This window comes from Polyodon spathula, chromosome 25 (genome assembly GCF_017654505.1).
Source record: "Polyodon spathula isolate WHYD16114869_AA chromosome 25, ASM1765450v1, whole genome shotgun sequence".
NCBI classification, from domain to species: Eukaryota; Metazoa; Chordata; class Actinopteri; order Acipenseriformes; family Polyodontidae; genus Polyodon; species Polyodon spathula.
The window spans coordinates 23,041,629-23,060,057 of NC_054558.1; the positions used below are offsets into that span (position 1 = coordinate 23,041,629).

Consider the following 18,429-nt stretch of genomic DNA (forward strand, 5'->3'; position numbering starts at 1 on the left):
AGAAACACGGAGCTTCTACCGTGGAAATCCAGCCCACAGCTGAGGTCACCGCGGCTCTTTAAGGTGGAGCTCTCATGTAAAAGAGATCGCGCTATATTAGTATATTCACTTATCCTGTATTTCCATAGTCTGCTTCTTTATGCAAATCACAGTTCGTTTCCTCCAGTGTGGGCTACCCTGCTTTGCAGAACAAAAAGTCCACCTTAAACAGGGAGATGTTAAAGACGGGCTCTGCATTTAAACACAGAGGAGTGTGTTTAAAATCTGGTTGCGGTTATGTTTATTAGACTTTATGCTTTTATTTCCACTTAAAAAAAGGTGGACCTATGCTAAAACAGTGTTGCATTTTCTAGATCTGTTTCCAAAATGCAACTTGTATTTATTTATTTGCAAATGATTGCGTTTAGTTGCATATAAATGTGTTTCTTGTTGATAATTTGTCTTTTGTTTATTTTAAAATGTTCAGATCTACTGCTATATGTGCAGTCTTGCATCGCTTTGTATTCGTTAAACAGTGTTCATGTTTTGGTGAAATATTCCATGTATTTTTTTTTTCTTATTGAATAGAGAATAATAAACTACTGGCGGGGCTACCCAGCCGTTTTCAGCTCTGAGTTTTGTGCCAGTCATTGATATGCACATGATGACAAACTGTACGTCAAGTATTCACTACACTAACCCATCCTTCTAAGAATAAAAGTTCATTGGATGACATTAAATTAGCCTGCAAATCGTGTGGCCAAATTCCCAAAGGTGCAGTTTAGCAAACAATCAGCCTGAATCCTACAGGCAGCGGGCAGGTGCATCTCAATAGAATGAAAAAGCACATGGGTCCAGACAGCTGCCCGCCCCTTAGTCCTTAGCCCAGGGGAGTGTGTGGCTGATAAACTTACCACGGTATTTTTGCACAGTATATTTGCAGTTTTCCCATGGCTATGCTATACATTTACAGTACCCTAGTTTAGCCTGGTTTACCATGTTTATTAATGTTCTTTACCACACCTCTATGTGCTTTACAATGATTCCCTATGCTTTACCAGACCTCTCTGTGCTTTACAATGCTTCCCTATGCTTTACCAGACCTCTCTGTGCTTTACAATGCTTCCCTATGTTTTTACCAGACCTCTCTGTGCTTTACAATGCTTCCCTATGCTTTACCAGACCTCTCTGTGCTTTACAATGCTTCCCTATGCTTTACCAGACCTCTCTGTGCTTTACAATGCTTCCCTATGCTTTACCAGACCTCTCTGTGCTTTACAATGCTTCCCTATGTTTTACCAGACCTCTCTGTGCTTTACAATGCTTCCCTATGTTTTACCTTGCATTCACTGCGCTTTATTGTTCTTTACTATTCTTTTACTGTGGGAAACATTTATAAGAGGCAGCTGATCCTGGCTCCCTTGCTCAGCTCAAAGCCTCAATCCCCAACACAATCCAGGTGAGACGTGTGGAGGGAATACCTGTTACCTGGCACAGTTTGGGATTATTTAACGGTTCACTCTGACGCACACACACCTGATGATGTCATGCGGGGTGTGGATGCGGGGTAACTGTCTGCCGCTTGTGAGCTGTCAATATCGTAATTATTTTCATAGCTTCCCTCTACAGTTTACAGCAGCGTGATCTATAGAAGCAAAGCCACTACAAAGGCCGAGGACTGTATTCAAGTAAAACAACCCCGCTACCGTAGCCTTTGTAAAGCATACCCAGAGGCAACGCCATTAAATTCAGATTGTGATCTGTCTGTTTGCTGTTGTGCTGTTGTAAGTAAATACACTGCCTGACCGTGGCGCTAGTTTGCGAGTTTGTATTAATAATCCTGCCCGAAGCACATATATGGAAAAACGACTTGCACCCTAAAATAGCCACCACACATGGGTTACTGTGAGTCATATATGGAGAGCAGGCCATCTTAAAATAATGAAGCTGCAGTGGCCGTTCATTGTACGAAGATGAGTCATTTCTACAATAGAAGGTCATTGATGCCAGTCAGCCGTGATAAGCAGCGTCTCGCTTGTTTAAAGAGATTTATAATTGTTATCATCTTAAAATATATGACATGCCCGATGCTTATGGTTTCTGCTTAGTCCATTATTCACCACGCTCCAGCTGTGACTGCGGGGACGTCTGTGAATCTGAAGAAAAACACTGCATCAGCACGCCCAGTTGCAAACCAGCCCTCCACCAGCTCTCACCAGTATAAACCAGCACGCATTTCTGGAATTCCCCCTTCGGGTGACACACGCTGTACTTCACTGTGGAATACACGGTACACCCCCTCTAGCGGCAAAGAGTGGAAACGACATCGGTGATACCCAGCAACGTCACTGACCACGCCCACTGACTGCGCAGGCCGGATGCAGGCCGCTTTATCTTCATAAGCTCCACCCGTTTCGCGTTTCGTCGGTCCCTACTTTTGTCCAAGCTTGGCCCCTGTAGCGAAGACGTTGTTCGCTTGAGGGAACGCAGCGCTTGACCGAATCGGGATTCGCGGTCAGCTGATCGCCGGTTGTCTGGTTTTTACGCTGCCCAGCGTTGCTTTGTCGGTTCTCATCTGTTAAGGGTGTGTGTTGTCCAAGTTTGGTCACAATGTCGTTCAGGAAGGCGGCCCGGGTTGTTTTCGGACTCGCTGGGGGCTCTGCCGCGCTTCTGGCGGCTGCTGCTCTCGCTGAATCGAGGGGTGTCTTCGGGGAGAAGCCGGCCGAGCCCGGGTGCAGGAGAGGCTGGAGCGGGTTAGCTGTGCTCCGGGCAGCTCAGAGCTTCACGGCGGTCAACCCCACGGTCGCACCGAGTGGATTCGGCTGGGACTCGAACTGGGATAAGTGCGTGATTAAGAATATGTGGATAATAAATCTATACTGCTTTATAGTATTATCTGGGCTGTTGTCCAATATGTATTGTAATATATAGTTACAGAAGTATAGTAACCATGATAATCGCATACAGTGTTTCACAGTTGCTGATTGAGACTGCACTTCCTGCTCTGTACTGCTGTTAACTTGGGTGTCCTGTTTAATTTTGTCCTAGACTTTAATTCTCGGTCTTTGTTCCATGGCTTGTTTTGTGGTCCAGATGAGTTTCACAGCTAAGTCACACTCGCCATACCGGTTTTGTAATAAAGCAGCTGTGAGAAGTAATATAGACAGCATCAAACGCTTCACTAAAAAAGCAACTGAAACACAAGATTGCCTTTGATGCCCTGTATTGTATTTATAATCTTCTGGGGAACTACACGGCTTCAAAGTTGGGTAGTTGGCATGGTGCATGTGGTCGTCCTATTCAGTAACTCATGCTGTCTTGGCTTTGCTTTCTTTAAAGGCGTGAACCACTTTCCCTGGTTAACAACAAGAGGAAAGATAAGGAGACAGGGGAAGGTGAACTGCCCACTGAGCTGCAGAACAACAAGCCCAAAGCAACGAGGCACATACTCCTGATCAGGCATTCGCAATACAACCTGAACGGGCAGAGTGACAAGGAGAGGAGCCTCACCACGCTGGGTATGTACAGCAGGGGCAGGCGTCCCCTGGAAACCACAGGTTTGTTTTACAGCACACACTGACACCAAGTCAGGGGGGCAAAGCTGGCCCTTCCACTCCTGGTCTTAGTTCCAAAACCTATTCTAAATGGATTAATGAAACCTGTGTGCAGTCCCTGAAGGTTTAGTCTATATCATTTAACATGCACGGGTTTGTTTCTGAACATCATGCTGTTTAGAGGGGTGAATTGTTTCCTGTACTGTTCATGTTCCTGTAGGTCAGGAGCAGGCAGAGTTCACTGGGCACAGGCTGGCAGCCCTGGGTCTGAAGTATGACATGCTCATCCACTCCACAATGACCCGGGCGACAGAGACCACACAGATCATCAGCAAATACCTCCCAGGTGAACTACGCTGTGCATGCTTCCTCCTTGTACCATTAGCAGCAATGAGAACGCACTGTGCATGCTTCCAACATACAGCATTAGGATAAACGAGAATGCACTGTGCATGCTTCCTCCTTACAGCATTAGGGTCCTTGACAATGCACTGTGCACGCTTCCTCCTTACAGCATTAGCAGCAATGACAATGCACTGTGCATGCTTCCTCCTTACAGCAATGACAATGCACTGTGTATGCTTCCTCCTTACAGCAATGACAATGCACTGTGTATGCTTCCTCCTTACAGCAATGACAATGCACTGTGTATGCTTCCTCCTTACAGCAATGAGAATGCACTGTGCATGCTTCCTCCTTACAGCATTAGGGTCAATGAGAATGCACTGTGCATGTTTCCTTCTTACAGCATTAGGATCAATGAGAATGCACTGTGCATGTTTTCTCCTTACAGCAATGAGAATGCACTGTGCATGCTTCCTCCTTACAGCATTAGCAGCAATGACAATGCACTGTGCATGTTTTCTCCTTACAGCATTAGGATCAATGAGAATGCACTGTGCATGCTTCCTCCTTACAGCATTAGGGTCAATGAGAATGCACTGTGCATGTTTCCTCCTTACAGCATTAGGATCAATGAGAATGCACTGTGCATGCTTCCTTCTTACAGCATTAGGATCAATGAGAATGCACTGTGCATGTTTTCTCCTTACAGCATTAGGATCAATGGGAATGCACTGTGCATGCTTCCTTCTTACAGCATTAGGATCAATGAGAATGCACTGTGCATGTTTTCTCCTTACAGCATTAGGATCAATGGGAATGCACTGTGCATGTTTCCTCCTTACAGCATTAGGATCAATGGGAATGCACTGTGCATGTTTCCTCCTTACAGCATTAGGATCAATGGGAATGCACTGTGCATGTTTCCTTCTTACAGCATTAGGATCAATGGGAATGCACTGTGCATGTTTCCTTCTTACAGCATTAGGATCAATGGGAATGCACTGTGCATGTTTCCTCCTTACAGCATTAGGATCAATGGGAATGCACTGTGCATGCTTCCTCCTTACAGCATTAGGATCAATGGGAATGCACTGTGCATGTTTTCTCCTTACAGCATTAGGATCAATGGGAATGCACTGTGCATGTTTCCTCCTTACAGCATTAGGATCAATGGGAATGCACTGTGCATGTTTTCTCCTTACAGCATTAGGATCAATGGGAATGCACTGTGCATGTTTCCTTCTTACAGCATTAGGATCAATGGGAATGCACTGTGCATGTTTCCTCCTTACAGCATTAGGATCAATGGGAATGCACTGTGCATGTTTTCTCCTTACAGCATTAGGATCAATGGGAATGCACTGTGCATGTTTTCTCCTTACAGCATTAGGATCAATGGGAATGCACTGTGCATGCTTCCTCCTTACTGGATTAGCAGCAGTGAGAAATCAGCCGGTCAGCTGTATGATTTGTGGAAAGTAGTTTGCTGGATTGTACTAAAGAGCCTCTAGAGATACAGTTTCACAGTGATCTGTTTGTGTAGGAGTGGAGGTGGTGAGCAGTGATTTGCTGAGAGAAGGGGCTCCTATTGAACCAGTTCCACCAGTCAGTCACTGGAAACCAGAAGCTGTGGTAAGCACACTGACATACCACCCTGACCTTTTTGAAGGACTCCCAAACAAACCGATTATGCACCACTTCCACAGTCATGCTCTGTGTTGAGGCATAACCTCACAAACCTATTTCTAGCAATACTCTAGATAGCTGGAGTGTTGAGATTAGCAAATGTCAAAAGCATGTCGGGTTTGTCAACCACTGTTAAACAGAATCCCTTTTTTTAATTGCAGTAATAGCCTTTATTTTTAATTTGAATTAAACCTACACCTCTGTTTCTCACAATTAGGCCAGTGTCTCATCCTACTGTATACTGAAATTCAGGCTCAGCTAGTCTTTTTCACCCTGGTAGTAGAAATGCATGTGTGTCTCAGCTTCACGATACACTGCTTTGATCTCAGCAGTACCACGAGGACGGAGCTCGGATCGAGGCTGCCTTCCGGCGCTACATCCACCGCGCTGACGCCAAACAGAACAAGGACAGCTACGAGATCATCGTCTGCCACGCCAACGTCATCCGATACTTTGTGTGCAGGTAAGCTTCTGAGAAGCCGAGAGGAAGACTGGGTGCCCGGAGTCCCTGGGTGTGCTTCTTACCAACAGTAACAGATCCCTTTTGAGTGGACCTAGAATCTCAGCCCATCTTCGGGGTGTGGATGGAGGTTTAATTGGAAGAAAGACCAGGACTGGAAGGGGCTGACTTTGGCTGCCCCTGGTTTAAGTATTGTGGACAGCTTATTGGGCACTGAACTGTTCTGAAAAGTGAGTGATGTCTTGTAGAAATCCCTTTGATCCTGTTGTGTTGCAGGGCTCTGCAGTTCCCTCCGGAAGGCTGGCTGCGCATGGGACTTAACAACGGCAGCATCACCTGGCTGACTATCCGTCCCAATGGCCGGGTGGCCCTGAGAATGCTGGGAGACTCTGGCTTCATGCCTCCAGAGAAGCTGACTCGCACCTGATGAGCTGTCTCAGCCTGGCACTGTCCTGTGTCTGCTCTATTCTGCACTTGATTCAGCATTTAACTGCATAGAAAGCCATGCCCTGCTACAGTTGTGCTTTGTCATAGTATCTGTAGTGTTTTGGTTTTTTTTGGCCTCAAGTGTCTTGAAGAAGTTCTACAATCGTGAACTTGGCTGTTGGGTTCTGTAAGGAATCTACTTTTTTTTTTTTTTGTACTGAATATTTTCACAAAGTGATCGCTGCTGTCTCTAACTGTTCCTCTGTGATGGATGGCCAATGCCACTGTCCCATCTGGGGGAGATGTGTCATTTTTTAAATTAGTTTTGTATAAAATAAAGTTTTGTTTTGTATTTAATGACTTTTTCGCATTAACCTTTGCTGATGAATATGTGATTAAGAACCTTGGCTTATTTCTGCAGAGAAATCAAAATAAAATATCATGCATGTACTGATAACCAACCTTTGGAAGCTCTCCCCCTCTGGCAACATCAGGCAGGCACAGTAAACCTACGTCTGTAGAGCTTATATATTTGACTCATTTGTAAAGTAGAGGGATAAAAGCCCAGCATGTTTAATAATAAGAACATAAGAAAGTTTACAAAAGAGAGGAAGCCATTCAGCCCATCTTGCTTGTTTGGTTGTTAGTAGCTTATTGATCCCAGAATCTCATCAAGCAGCTTCTTGAAGGATCCCAGGGTGTCAGCTTCAACAACAATGAAATGGTTTTGTGTGAAATTCACAGAATGGATTGGTGTGTGTGTTCTTTAGAAGTAATTGGGCATGAACTATGTCTGTACACAAGAGGATGCAGGGGAAATAAACTCTGTCTATCCCAAGCTTAAAGATCAGAACCAAAACCCCAGTCTTCATTTCTAAAGATAAAGACAAGATCCACTTCAGCAACCGTAGGAGAAGGTCAATTCAAACAGCTGGTACTGAAGACGAAGAAAAAAAAAACACTTTGCTTGCCAAACAGTGCTGCCAGAATGGAAATTGGATGCGCTGAGGATTCAAAAAATAATATAGAAATAATGCTTGGTTAAGGAGGAAACACACTGTAACAATATAGGCTTGGAGAAATGCAAGCACTGCCAGGTAGTTTGCACACATGCAATGTAAATGCATCAAAACCTGTGCCATGCTCCAGAACCATTATCGGTGTATCCTTGAACTACAACACTCCCCCCTCATATGGCTACTTGTTTAAACCTAAAAAGTGAACAAACAAAATATGAACTCACACTGCCAAGGGGATGCATCGTCAACTCACACTGCATGCTCAGCCTCTCCCAAGCGTTAGCCTTAAACTGCCACAGCCACAGGAAATGAACACAGGCATCAAACTGCTTAAACCTCTTAATCTTAGAGTCCGTCAAGGTTTTTTAATCTACTTTTTAGCTCCCATGAAAAAAAAAAAAGACACACAGCATCTGTTAAAGAGAAGTACATGCTATAAAAAGAAAATAAAGCCAACATAGCTGAGTATCACTTTGCTCTAACTGGTGTTATATAATATACACACACACACACAATTTAAAAAAACAAGCACACCACCTAATAAAGAATTAATTTTTCCCCCGCACAACTTGGATTCAGAATGATTTTATGTTTTTTTTAACAGCATTGATTTTCTACATTTTCTGCAGTCTCCATGCAATCCAATACCATCATCTTTTCAGATAGAACTGGAGCTTCTTTATCATAGCATGGCCTTGGAGACAAACATTTCAATGGGTATCTAGACTGGGTACATTACAGGCCCATGGAAAACAAGCATTCAACTGGATAAAACTGACAGGAAGAGGGTTCCTTCTCCAAATCTGCCCCCAAAAAAGGCCACTTTGTACAAAGAATGAGCACCCTGACCCAAGAGGGCAGGGATCATGAAAACACAAACTGAAAGAAATGTAATGACTATGCAATAGAGAGCAATGAAAGCAAGGCAGGAGCACAGACGCTGCGTCACTGAAGCAATCGTACTGAATTACACTTCTAGTTTTTGTAAAGTGCACTTATTTTGTTTTATTTATTATTAAAAAAAAACAAAAAAAACATAATCATTGACAAATTATAATGACAGTGTTTTAAGTGCCAGGGCTTACTTTTAAAACTAAATTTAGAAACTACTTGGGGTAACCATTAGATTAAAAAAAAAAAAAAAAAAAAAAAAAACACAACAATCTTGTGGCTAACACAATCACAGAGTACTGTACACACATTACCCTGCTTATTAGTGGCCTCTGCACACAAGAAAAGGAAGTAAGGCAACCGCACAAACCAAGACACATGTGCAGGACGGCAGGAGAAGGCAAATTAGCAGATACACAGACATCAAGTTGTTTTGTGCTACTAAAATAGAAAGGAGTCTTTACAGCTACACATAAAAAACAAAAAACACAAGAACAGTAAACCTCTTCCTTTTCATACACATTTTACACTGGTGCTGTTTTGGCTTTTACTGACGACTAGTTTATCTCGTGGCCATGGCAGCCACAGTGAGTGACAATACATTGTGATTTTAAATCAGGGCAGAGTACTGGAACAGATTACAAGTGTGCTAGTATGCAATGGGCCTTTCTTTCACATTCATACAAAATAAATGGCTCCCATTGTCATTTTTATACTTACAGCTTAGAGCTTGGATGGAGGGTAGTAACACACCTTTCCACTGTTAAAGCACACACGTTATATCTCTATCTATCTATATATATCTATCTCTACATATATATATATATATATATATATATATATATATATATATATATATATATATATTATATAGATATGCAAGAGAAACGTCACTGTTGTGCATAATGTGTAAACTACACAGTCTGACAGATATCATTCAGTAATCATCGCCCCAGTGTGTCCCCCCTCCCCTCTCCCTCACACCCTCTAGTTGCTTGGCTCGCTGAAGTGCTTCAGTCTCAGCAGCTGGACGTGGCTGGCGTGTGCTGGACTGTAGCGTCCTGGACTCCCGAAGTCTGCTCCGAACCCCAGGGAGGAGCTGCTGTGTTTCCCAGGGCTGTACCTGTTAGGAGAGGAGAACATGCTGCTGCCGCCCGGAGAGCCTGAAGAGAACATCTGAGGTGCAGGCCTCCCTTTCAGTACCGCTGGGCTCGGCCAGCTGCAAGAGAAACGGTAACAGTGCAACACGCAGCAATGGGAAGGGAAAAAAAAAAAAAACAACAATGCAATACTAAGTGCATGGAAATAGAAACCAAGGGCACGTTCAATGCCATTTCATTCATAAACAATTTACAGGAAGTAAACAGCGCACTTTCACAGTTACATGCAAGTTCACCTACCTTTGCATATCAGAGGAAGAGTAGGAGAGAACCGTGTGCTTCCACTTGTGAATCGTTGGGTATTTCTGTGGGTCGATCTCAACGCCTCCGACCGCTACCAGAACATCACTATCCAACTTCGTTGGTTCATCCCTTTAAAATGACAGCGTCAGTAAGGTTATAAATATAGTTTCATACTGATTGAAACGTTGTACTAATGAATTAATGAGGAACGCATTAGAACAACAATAACCACGTTTAGTGTATTAATGCTAGTGAACCTTCTCAGCTCCTTGTCAGACACGACACAGATTTTTTAAAATTATGTTTAGTCTGTAAATCTGCACTCCAATCTAGATTCCAATGGGAATCTGACTCCTCCCATTGCCCGGCTCTCCAGCCTGTCAGGATGAACCTTTCCTCTGCAGGCTGGTGATTTAGTGTCATCACCATCGAGAATAAGCAGCAGGAATGTTTCTTAAATCGCTACACAATTTGAATAAATAGAGGTGGATACTGACACTGTACCACTGGAGAGACTGTGGGGGATGCATCATTTTTTATTAGTACTGTACTAGTAATTGCAGTTTTTCTGAACTAACTTACCCAGCAATGAAAAGGCCTTTGTTTTTTAAATTCGGCGGAGTCCTCAATATAAACTCATCCTGAAAGTTATCAAGAGATTTATAAGAGGAACTGCTTGAACTCGAACTGCTTAAGTCTTTCCCCCCTTGGTCCCAAGAGTGAGGTCTTGCACAGCCCCCCAGTTCAGAGGCAGCTGTTCTTGCTATCCTTATGTTTATCCCTTCTAGAGTTTCCTCTGTCGAGAACCACTCTTCTGAGCTTGTGCTAGATTTGTCCTCCGCCTCCACCTCCATCTCGCTCTCACAGGAGTCCCTCGCCTTCTCAAAGACGCTGCCTTCATTCTCAAGAAAACCTAAGTGGCCTATCTCTGTGGTCAACGACGTGCACGGGTCCTCGCCGTCTTCATGTCTCCCTCTGCTCTTCTTTCCCGACTGTCCCTGCTCGCTGTCCTTGCTCTCAAGTGACAGCTTCTCAAACTCTATCATTAAGTTTGAGACCGGCGAGAGGAGGCTGTCTGCAGAGCTCTGGGATGGGCGATCTGCGTTGGGCGTTTTCTCGTTGCTTACAGGGGAGTAAAAGCCGTTCTTGTTCAAGGGGACTGTGGCTTTCTCGGGTCGATGCCTGCTCTGCTCGGCTGCGGTTTCAATAAGATCAGCGCTGTGTGTGATTGGAAGGATATGGCACTCCAGACCTCCAGCCGCCCCAATGCTGCCGTCTTTCCCGCAGACTGCCGTGATGTTTGTTAAGGCAGCATTCTGTCGGTTTTTGATTTCCTCTAAACTCATTTCGTCATCGTCGTCTTCTAAAAAAGCACCCACCGAGATGGAATTGCAGATTTTTTTAGATTTACCTAAAAAAAGGTTGAAAATAACACACAACAGTGCTCAGCTGTGTTTTTAATATTAACAAGACTCATATACATTATATATATATATATACACACACACACACACACATATATACATATATATATATATATATATATATATATATATATATATATATATATATATATATATATATATATATATATATATATATATATATATATATATATATATATATATATATATCTATATATATATATATATATATATATATATATATATATATATATATATATGTATCTTACCAGAAGGAGATGGGCTTTTGAACCTATTGCTGGTCTCGTTTTCCCCTGCTTCCCGCTGGACCTTTTCACTTAAATCTTTCTTGCTCAGATGCTCCTCTAGTTTTCGAAGCCCTTCAGCAGAAGCCAGATCAATGAAACAGCCAATAAACTCCCAGTATTCAGCCCATGGATGTCCCATTTCATGAGCCAAATCCCTATGAATATAAAATCACAACCAACACATGAATCAGCACCTGCAGCTTTTCCACATGATGGAAGTAATTCTGTGCATCAGTGTGGCGCACCCAACTCATCTGATCCTGCCGCTATGTTCACACTAGATCAGAATGTCCCAACTTGTTATCTTGTTTTTTAAATACCTTGATTGATATTTAGTTTTGGCAGTCTGGAAACCACATTTAAAAAGCAGAAATAAAGACTGACCCTTTTCATAAACGCAGACAACAAAACTAAGCTGGAGTGCTCTCTAATTCAGACATAGCAGTGACAACACTGATATCTACTAGGCACTTGAAATCTACTCCAAACAATCCAAATAGGGTTGTACTGAAAAACAAGCATTTAAACCTTTTTCTGTTCCCAAAGCCAGTACATCACTTGTATACTGCAATCTGGAGAACTAGTGCATCTTGTTCAAAGTTAAACAACGATCTTCCCATGAAATCCCTTTGTCAGTGTTGCCAGCGTTGCTGTACATTGTGGATGCACTATACCTGCCGACTCGCTCGGTGCCTCGCTCCGCATCAGACTTCCTGACGTGGTGATAGTGCCCAGCTCTGTCGCGAGGAGGAGTCTTCCACACTCTGCGGAACTCGTCTGCCTGGAAGGAAAACAGGACGGGAACGTCCAGTTTTGTTTTAAATCAAAGGGAAAGAGGACATCCCGTCGTACTACTGATATTAACACCTCTTCATTAGAGAACATTTTAAAATGCATATTTATGCCAACATCCAACAGATAGAAGAGTGAAACTATATGCATCTGCTTGATGCAATATCTTGTTGGTTTTAAGACTTGAATGACTACAAAGCCCTGAAGCCCATCTGCAGAGGTTGTAGTTTTAAAAGCTAATCTAAGACACTGCAGATCATCCTAAAATGACTCAAACGTACAGCTACAGCAAACGTAAACCAATCCTTGCTTAGAGCTCAACATGCTGACACACACAAGTTGGGTATCCAAACATGAGTGGATTACTGAGTGGAATCTAGTATATCCAAACCCTTTCGAGACTAAAGTCAATACCTTTGAGGGGCTAAGTGGCCCAGCAAAAGCTCTCACAGTCATGACAGGATCTTTAGGACTGCATGCGAGTCTGGAGAGGAATGAATTGGAACCGGTGTCTGATGGGTCAGGTGACCAGGGAGCACCAATCACAGCTGGGGAAGAGTTGTCTGTAGCTCTCAGTAACGGTATGTACCAGCGATCTGCAATAGGAATGAATTAGAAGCCCAACTGGTTACTTGTGTCAGAATAAATAACACACAATTTCTGAAGAAACTGGATTTGTAATAATCATTCCTTTAACTACAGCTCACACACAAAAGCAAGACAGTACATGTTAAAAGAGGATACATGATGGCTTACCTTCCAAATAATCTCTGATCTTCTGTATAAGTTCTCGTGATTTATTTTTGCTTCTTTCACAAATCACCTGTCAGACAGAATGACAAGAGTGAGTCAGCAAGGAACTAACTGGACCTCGGTCGCCTTGCTAAAATATCAGCATGTTTAATGAGGTAGGTCCACGGAATTTGAGAAAAAAACATTAACCATGGCAAGAATTTAGCAAATTTGTCCAGTCGGTGGGCTGGGATGAAAATGAAACACATGCATGTTTCCAAGCGGCCCACTTTGCTTTTAAAACAGTGCAAGTGAATTGTAACTGTGTGCGAGTCCAACATCACTTACATCAGCTGGATCCTGATCATACTTGTTCATGCCATGCTTCTCAATACCTGGGTGTGAGCACAGAACATTCACCACCTCCGGATTGCCAAACTTACAAGCAAAATGAAGAGGGGTTTCAAATAACTAGGAAAAAAAAATACAAATGTTAACAGCAATCTGAATTAAAATCAAATTAAACTCCATTACTGTTACTGTTTTCAATTGTATTTAGAATCAACAGCTGTGTTTTCTGTAAATCGTATTACTAAACAAATGTGTTTCAATGTTTCAGTAAAGATGAGTTAAACTGACTCATTGCTTACAGTCTAGACAGCACATTTAACGGTTAGCTATGTGAGTGTCTAGTTCAAGTACCAGCATAAAAAGCTTCCTCTAAAAATGAGTGGTGCACCATCCAGACACATTTCATTGAAATGCATTCGAACAAATCAACTTACTACAGTAAATACAGCATTTGATGCCCCCCCCCCCCCCCCCCCCCCCCCCCCTTAAAAAAGAAAAGTAAAACAGCAAAGACAACTCACCACTTTGTCTGGCGTATTGAGGTACAGGTCCACAATGTAACAGATGCGTTTCTGCAGCATGACTTCACTATCGTCAGGGTACATGAGACGCATGAAGTCTGGATTCTCCAGGGTGTCCAATAGGAGCTGGCAGATACCTGGCTGATTCTCCTTGGCAGCAACGTGCATGACATTATAACGGCACCCTTCCTGTAACAAACACACACACACACCTTTAAGCTCCACATTTCACTACTGACAAATTCCTTTAGCCATATAACACAGTGTAAGAAAGGCATCTCATACTGGGAATACAACTTTAGTTTGCTTCAATACAATTAGATTATTTACACATCAGCCAAAAGGCTTTATCTGCTTTGTTTTCAATAAAGATTATTTCAAACAAGGAGTTGATGTATATCCCCAAGGATATGATCATCACAATATAGTAGTTAACATTTCTTAATTAGTGGCATATTGAGGTCACAGGCTTAGGTGTGATAAATGAAGATCATATCAAAGCCCGAAATGGCTTGAACGGCAATGCAATGGGTTAGTAATCTGCATTTCCTAACACTGAACGCACTAAATGCACTAAAATGATACAGGGAAATTAAACCCAAGGTTGTTATTCCCATCAGCCAAGGCAGCTAGTAAAGGCTACCTGTACAACTGTTGGGTTATCTCCAGAGCCAATGAGATAGCGAGGATTGCTCCAGACAAGCTCACTGAAGGTGGTCTCGTCGCCTTTCTCCACTGCTTTCCTGAGCTTGGCAGTGAGGTCTTGCGTTCGAGGGCTTTTGAAGCTGTTGGCTTTCTCTCGGTTCATGGTTTCTGCCTCCAGGGAAGACGTGCCGTCTGTCAGGAAAAGTCAACGTTAAGCGCAATGGCAGTCACCAGTCATTACTCGTGTCCCTCTACTTTCAAGGCTCCCAGTTTTCCTACTTGTAAAACCACAAGCACATACCTTTGCTGAACACCATGCCCACTTTCACTGGAGACACGCAGAAGGAGGACTTGCTGGGAGAGGGGTAGTAATCACAGATTCCTTTGGCAAACTTTTCAGCATCTTCCCTGTTGGGGAACGCTTTGAATCGGGAGCCTTTCATTAACTTCACTACCTGCAGAGCTTCTTTCTTATCAGCATAAACATGGACCCTGTCTGTGGGAGGAAACACTTTCCATGAGACTGAACAGCCAAACTGTATATGCAGCAATGACCTCCATGCATGTCATTTCCTAACTAGTGGTATATTAATAAAGTCATGCATGGAAAGAAGAAGAGTTGCAGGCATTTCCTGATGTGGTATTAACCCTCTTGCCATGCACTGCTTCTCATACAGAAGGAACTTACCATTTCTTGCCAGTATATCATCCCACACTGGGCAGACTCCATAGTAGAGCGGTGGGGATAGCGGCGGTCCTGTCGAAGGGGTCGGAGCAGATGCCTGTGAACTCTCTCCCCCAAGACTGCCAGAACACCCTGCCTGGTCCAGCAAGGCCTCTTCCTCAGGGGGATTCAGCCCTACACCATAGCCGAAGTCCCCCTCGTCAGTAGGCGCTGGCGGCTGTGCGCTGGAGCAGGCAGGGTCTGTGGGAGTGGCGCCGGTGATGATGACGCTCGGGGTGGATTGGCAGTTTCCAGGGACTGACTCTGAAGTATCGCTCCTCTCACTTTCCCCTCCCTGGCTTTCCTGTATGGCTCGGGCCAGCTTCCTTTCAAAAATGGATCGAGTGGTAGCAGTGACAGGCCCGCAATTCATCCCCATGCCGAGGATCTCCTCACGGAGCTCTTCTGGAGTTAACCCCTTCAGTCTGCTCAGGACAGCATCCATGCTTTAGCTACCTGGAGTGAATAATCAAGTCAAAAGCATTCCAGTGGTCCAAACATTGGAAAACAATGTGATGCAGTATGCACTGAAGAGAAACACACTTCTGCCTGGATAAAACACTTTACAACAAAGTGAAAACATTTCACTCTACTCTGTACAGCGATACAAAGCTATTTTACTGTTGCCTCTCCCTAGCTGGGGTGACAAACAAAATGATAAAATCAATGAAAATGAAAGCATACAAGTACATAGGGCTAAACCTTTAAATAAGTAATACTGTATTAATGGCTTACCAACCTGTACGTGACTTCAGGTCACACAGTAGAAAACGCACTGTATCAAGCTGCTAAACCCCCAGTACAAAGCACACTACCCACATCCATTAGAAAATACCCACTAACTAATCCCTGCAACAAGCCACAACTTTTCAAAATCACATTAAGAAGAGGACAGAGTGCTGACATCAAAAGGGACGCTGAGTCACCATCATGATGTAATTGCTTTAAAAAAGGTTTTTATGATAAAAAATAAATAAATAAAATCTGTGCTTACCAGTTAGTAAACTCCACTGAGTTGGTATTTTCCATTGTATTAAACAAGTAAATGACAGCTAGGCACCTTGAATAAGCACACACATGTCCCTTTTGGTTATTGATTAATTCACTGCTAGTCTAAGCACTGGCACGTGTTCTTACCAGCAAAGCAAAATGCCAATGAAGAATAGACCCTGCAACACTTACACTAGTACATGAAATGAGAAAGAACTGCTGTCCTGTCTCAAAGGAGAGAGGGCACTTCTACAATCTAGTGTTCTTTAAATAAGCACAGTGAAGACCAGGACCACAGATTAAACAACCCCTCCCTCACTATGCAGAGGAAACGCAAACAGGCCCTGTGCTGTGAGGACCACGGAGAACTGCACATTTTCATTCACACACATCTCTTTCACAAAGATGCAGGCTATTAGTAAGGAAACAAAATGTTTCGTACAAATGCTTTCAATAAATACAGCTGTAATGTGGCAACCAAACATCCACCCCCTCTAAATATGACGTGTCATTACACTGAGAGCTGGGGTGCCAGACACTGTAAACCTCGCCTCCCTTACTGGGAAAATGAGACTCGTATCGAATATTTAAAAATAAAAACAAACATTATTACTTGCCATGAAACTGTCAATCTAATAGCTTCCATATTTTTATTTATTTATGTATTTATTTTTACAATTTGACATTATCATATGTCCAGCTAGGCAGCAATTGCAGTTTTATCAATATATATTATCTTCAGAAATGCAATCTATATGAATACACTTACCAGCCATTTTTTAACAAAAAAAAACCAAACAAAACCAAACAAATCTTCGAATCCCTTCTCGTTGCTTTCCTAGAGCAGCTGCTGAAGCAGACACAATGCACCCCGCAGTCTGGAGGGGCTCATTGTTTACATGGCACTCAGCACATGCTCAGTAGCAAAGGGAGGACCCGATCCGCACAGGCTCGGATATATCTGTTAACGAGCACACCTTCAACCAGCAAGCGCTGTCGGGGCTCTGTGTGAAAACGTCTTAAATAAAAACAACTATAAAAAAAAAAAAACTACAAAAAGACGACAAATCACAAGTGCCTCACGCGTTCGTTTCAGAAGGGTCGGCTTTGGAAGGCATCGTCAAAATGATTTTGTCAGCACAGTACTGTTAGACTTACAGAGAAATGATTTTAGGGTAATGTACCTTATCCCGTTATGTCTTTAAATTCTCACTCCATTCGGGAAACAAATAGTGAAATATAACCTCCTAAGCTGTACCTAAACGGGTGATGATAAATACATATTTAAAAGGGATTAAAAGTACGTTAACAATACCATGATAAACTAGTTTTACCTGGGCTGAAACGCGTCTTTGTACAGCCACGGGTTACGGTTTAAACATACTGTCTGTTTTTTTTTGTTTTTTTTTTTCTAAAGTGTAAACCCCATCGTCGCTGTTTTATTTACCTGTGTGTTAGTCTCCTCTCAGCATTGCAACCCCTGCTGAGCCGCGACGCTTTCAAACCAAGACCGCGGCATGCCGGCTTCACTGCCTGAACACAGCGACCTGCAAACCCGACTAGCCTACTGCCGAAAAACAGCACGTTTCGGGGGGCAGCTGGCGGCGGCAGAGTCAGTGCAGAAGAGGAGTCAGTAAATACATCTGCTGCTAATAATCGGGCACGTAAACACCACCGTGAAAAAAGAGGACACGACGCCAGTCAATGCCATGGCGCGCTAATAACAAGCAAAATATAGAAGGGTCTCGTCTAGATTGCGTTTATTTATTACACGTGTTATTTAAGTTTACCTCCATAACTAAACCGAGGTTATTGAACATATAAGGAAATGTGATTTTTACTACAACATAATCCGCGTACAATTAACTAAACCTGACTCTGACTCTCCTGGACACCTATGCAGTGTTAAATACGATACAACTAAGCGACCAACTGCTACATCCTTGATACAGTCACTTAACTGCACATGCGCAGTATTACTCTTACTGTATTTAACAGTATGCCGGTAGCTGTTGGGCTGCTTTCTTAACAAAAAAAAATAATAAAATAATAATTTATAAATAAAATGAAATACTGCAAGTCAAAGTGGGGTGACAAATGGTCTTTGTTATTAGGTTGAGTGGATCCTGACCCTGTCTTCAACAAGCAAACACGTGCTTCAGATTAACAGCAGTAATTC

The 18,429-nt window shown here is 43.0% G+C and overlaps 2 protein-coding genes across 6 annotated transcripts; one reads left to right on the forward strand and one right to left on the reverse strand.

Annotated features, from left to right (window-relative positions):
* The first annotated feature begins 2,419 nt into the window (after positions 1-2,419).
* Positions 2,420-6,802, forward strand: LOC121299440 (serine/threonine-protein phosphatase PGAM5, mitochondrial-like). Of its 2 annotated transcripts, none has more exons than XM_041227129.1 (6): positions 2,420-2,822; positions 3,319-3,497; positions 3,754-3,879; positions 5,422-5,510; positions 5,897-6,027; positions 6,301-6,802. In XM_041227129.1, exons 1-6 carry the CDS (start codon positions 2,590-2,592, stop codon positions 6,449-6,451), a joined length of 909 nt encoding a protein of 302 aa, XP_041083063.1. In that variant the 5' UTR covers positions 2,420-2,589; the 3' UTR covers positions 6,452-6,802. The 2 variants fall into 2 exon arrangements, with proteins under 2 accessions (XP_041083063.1, XP_041083062.1); XM_041227128.1 differs by having other exon boundaries at positions 2,421-2,822; positions 5,894-6,027.
* Positions 6,803-7,132: 330 nt separating this feature from the next.
* Positions 7,133-18,148, reverse strand: LOC121300053 (ankyrin repeat and LEM domain-containing protein 2-like). Of its 4 annotated transcripts, none has more exons than XM_041228414.1 (13): positions 17,698-18,148; positions 15,225-15,712; positions 14,838-15,032; positions 14,535-14,728; positions 13,892-14,080; positions 13,368-13,490; positions 13,044-13,110; positions 12,702-12,883; positions 12,170-12,276; positions 11,457-11,650; positions 10,346-11,174; positions 9,761-9,892; positions 7,133-9,579 (listed from the first exon to the last, which is right to left on the reverse strand). In XM_041228414.1, the coding sequence occupies exons 2-13, from the start codon at positions 15,703-15,705 to the stop codon at positions 9,348-9,350; spliced, it is 2,925 nt and encodes a 974-aa protein (XP_041084348.1). In that variant the 5' UTR covers positions 15,706-15,712; positions 17,698-18,148; the 3' UTR covers positions 7,133-9,347. The 4 variants fall into 4 exon arrangements, with proteins under 4 accessions (XP_041084348.1, XP_041084346.1, XP_041084349.1 ...); XM_041228412.1 differs by having other exon boundaries at positions 15,225-15,716; XM_041228415.1 differs by lacking the exon at positions 17,698-18,148 and adding an exon at positions 17,020-17,120 and having other exon boundaries at positions 15,225-15,716.
* Positions 18,149-18,429: the final 281 nt, after the last annotated feature.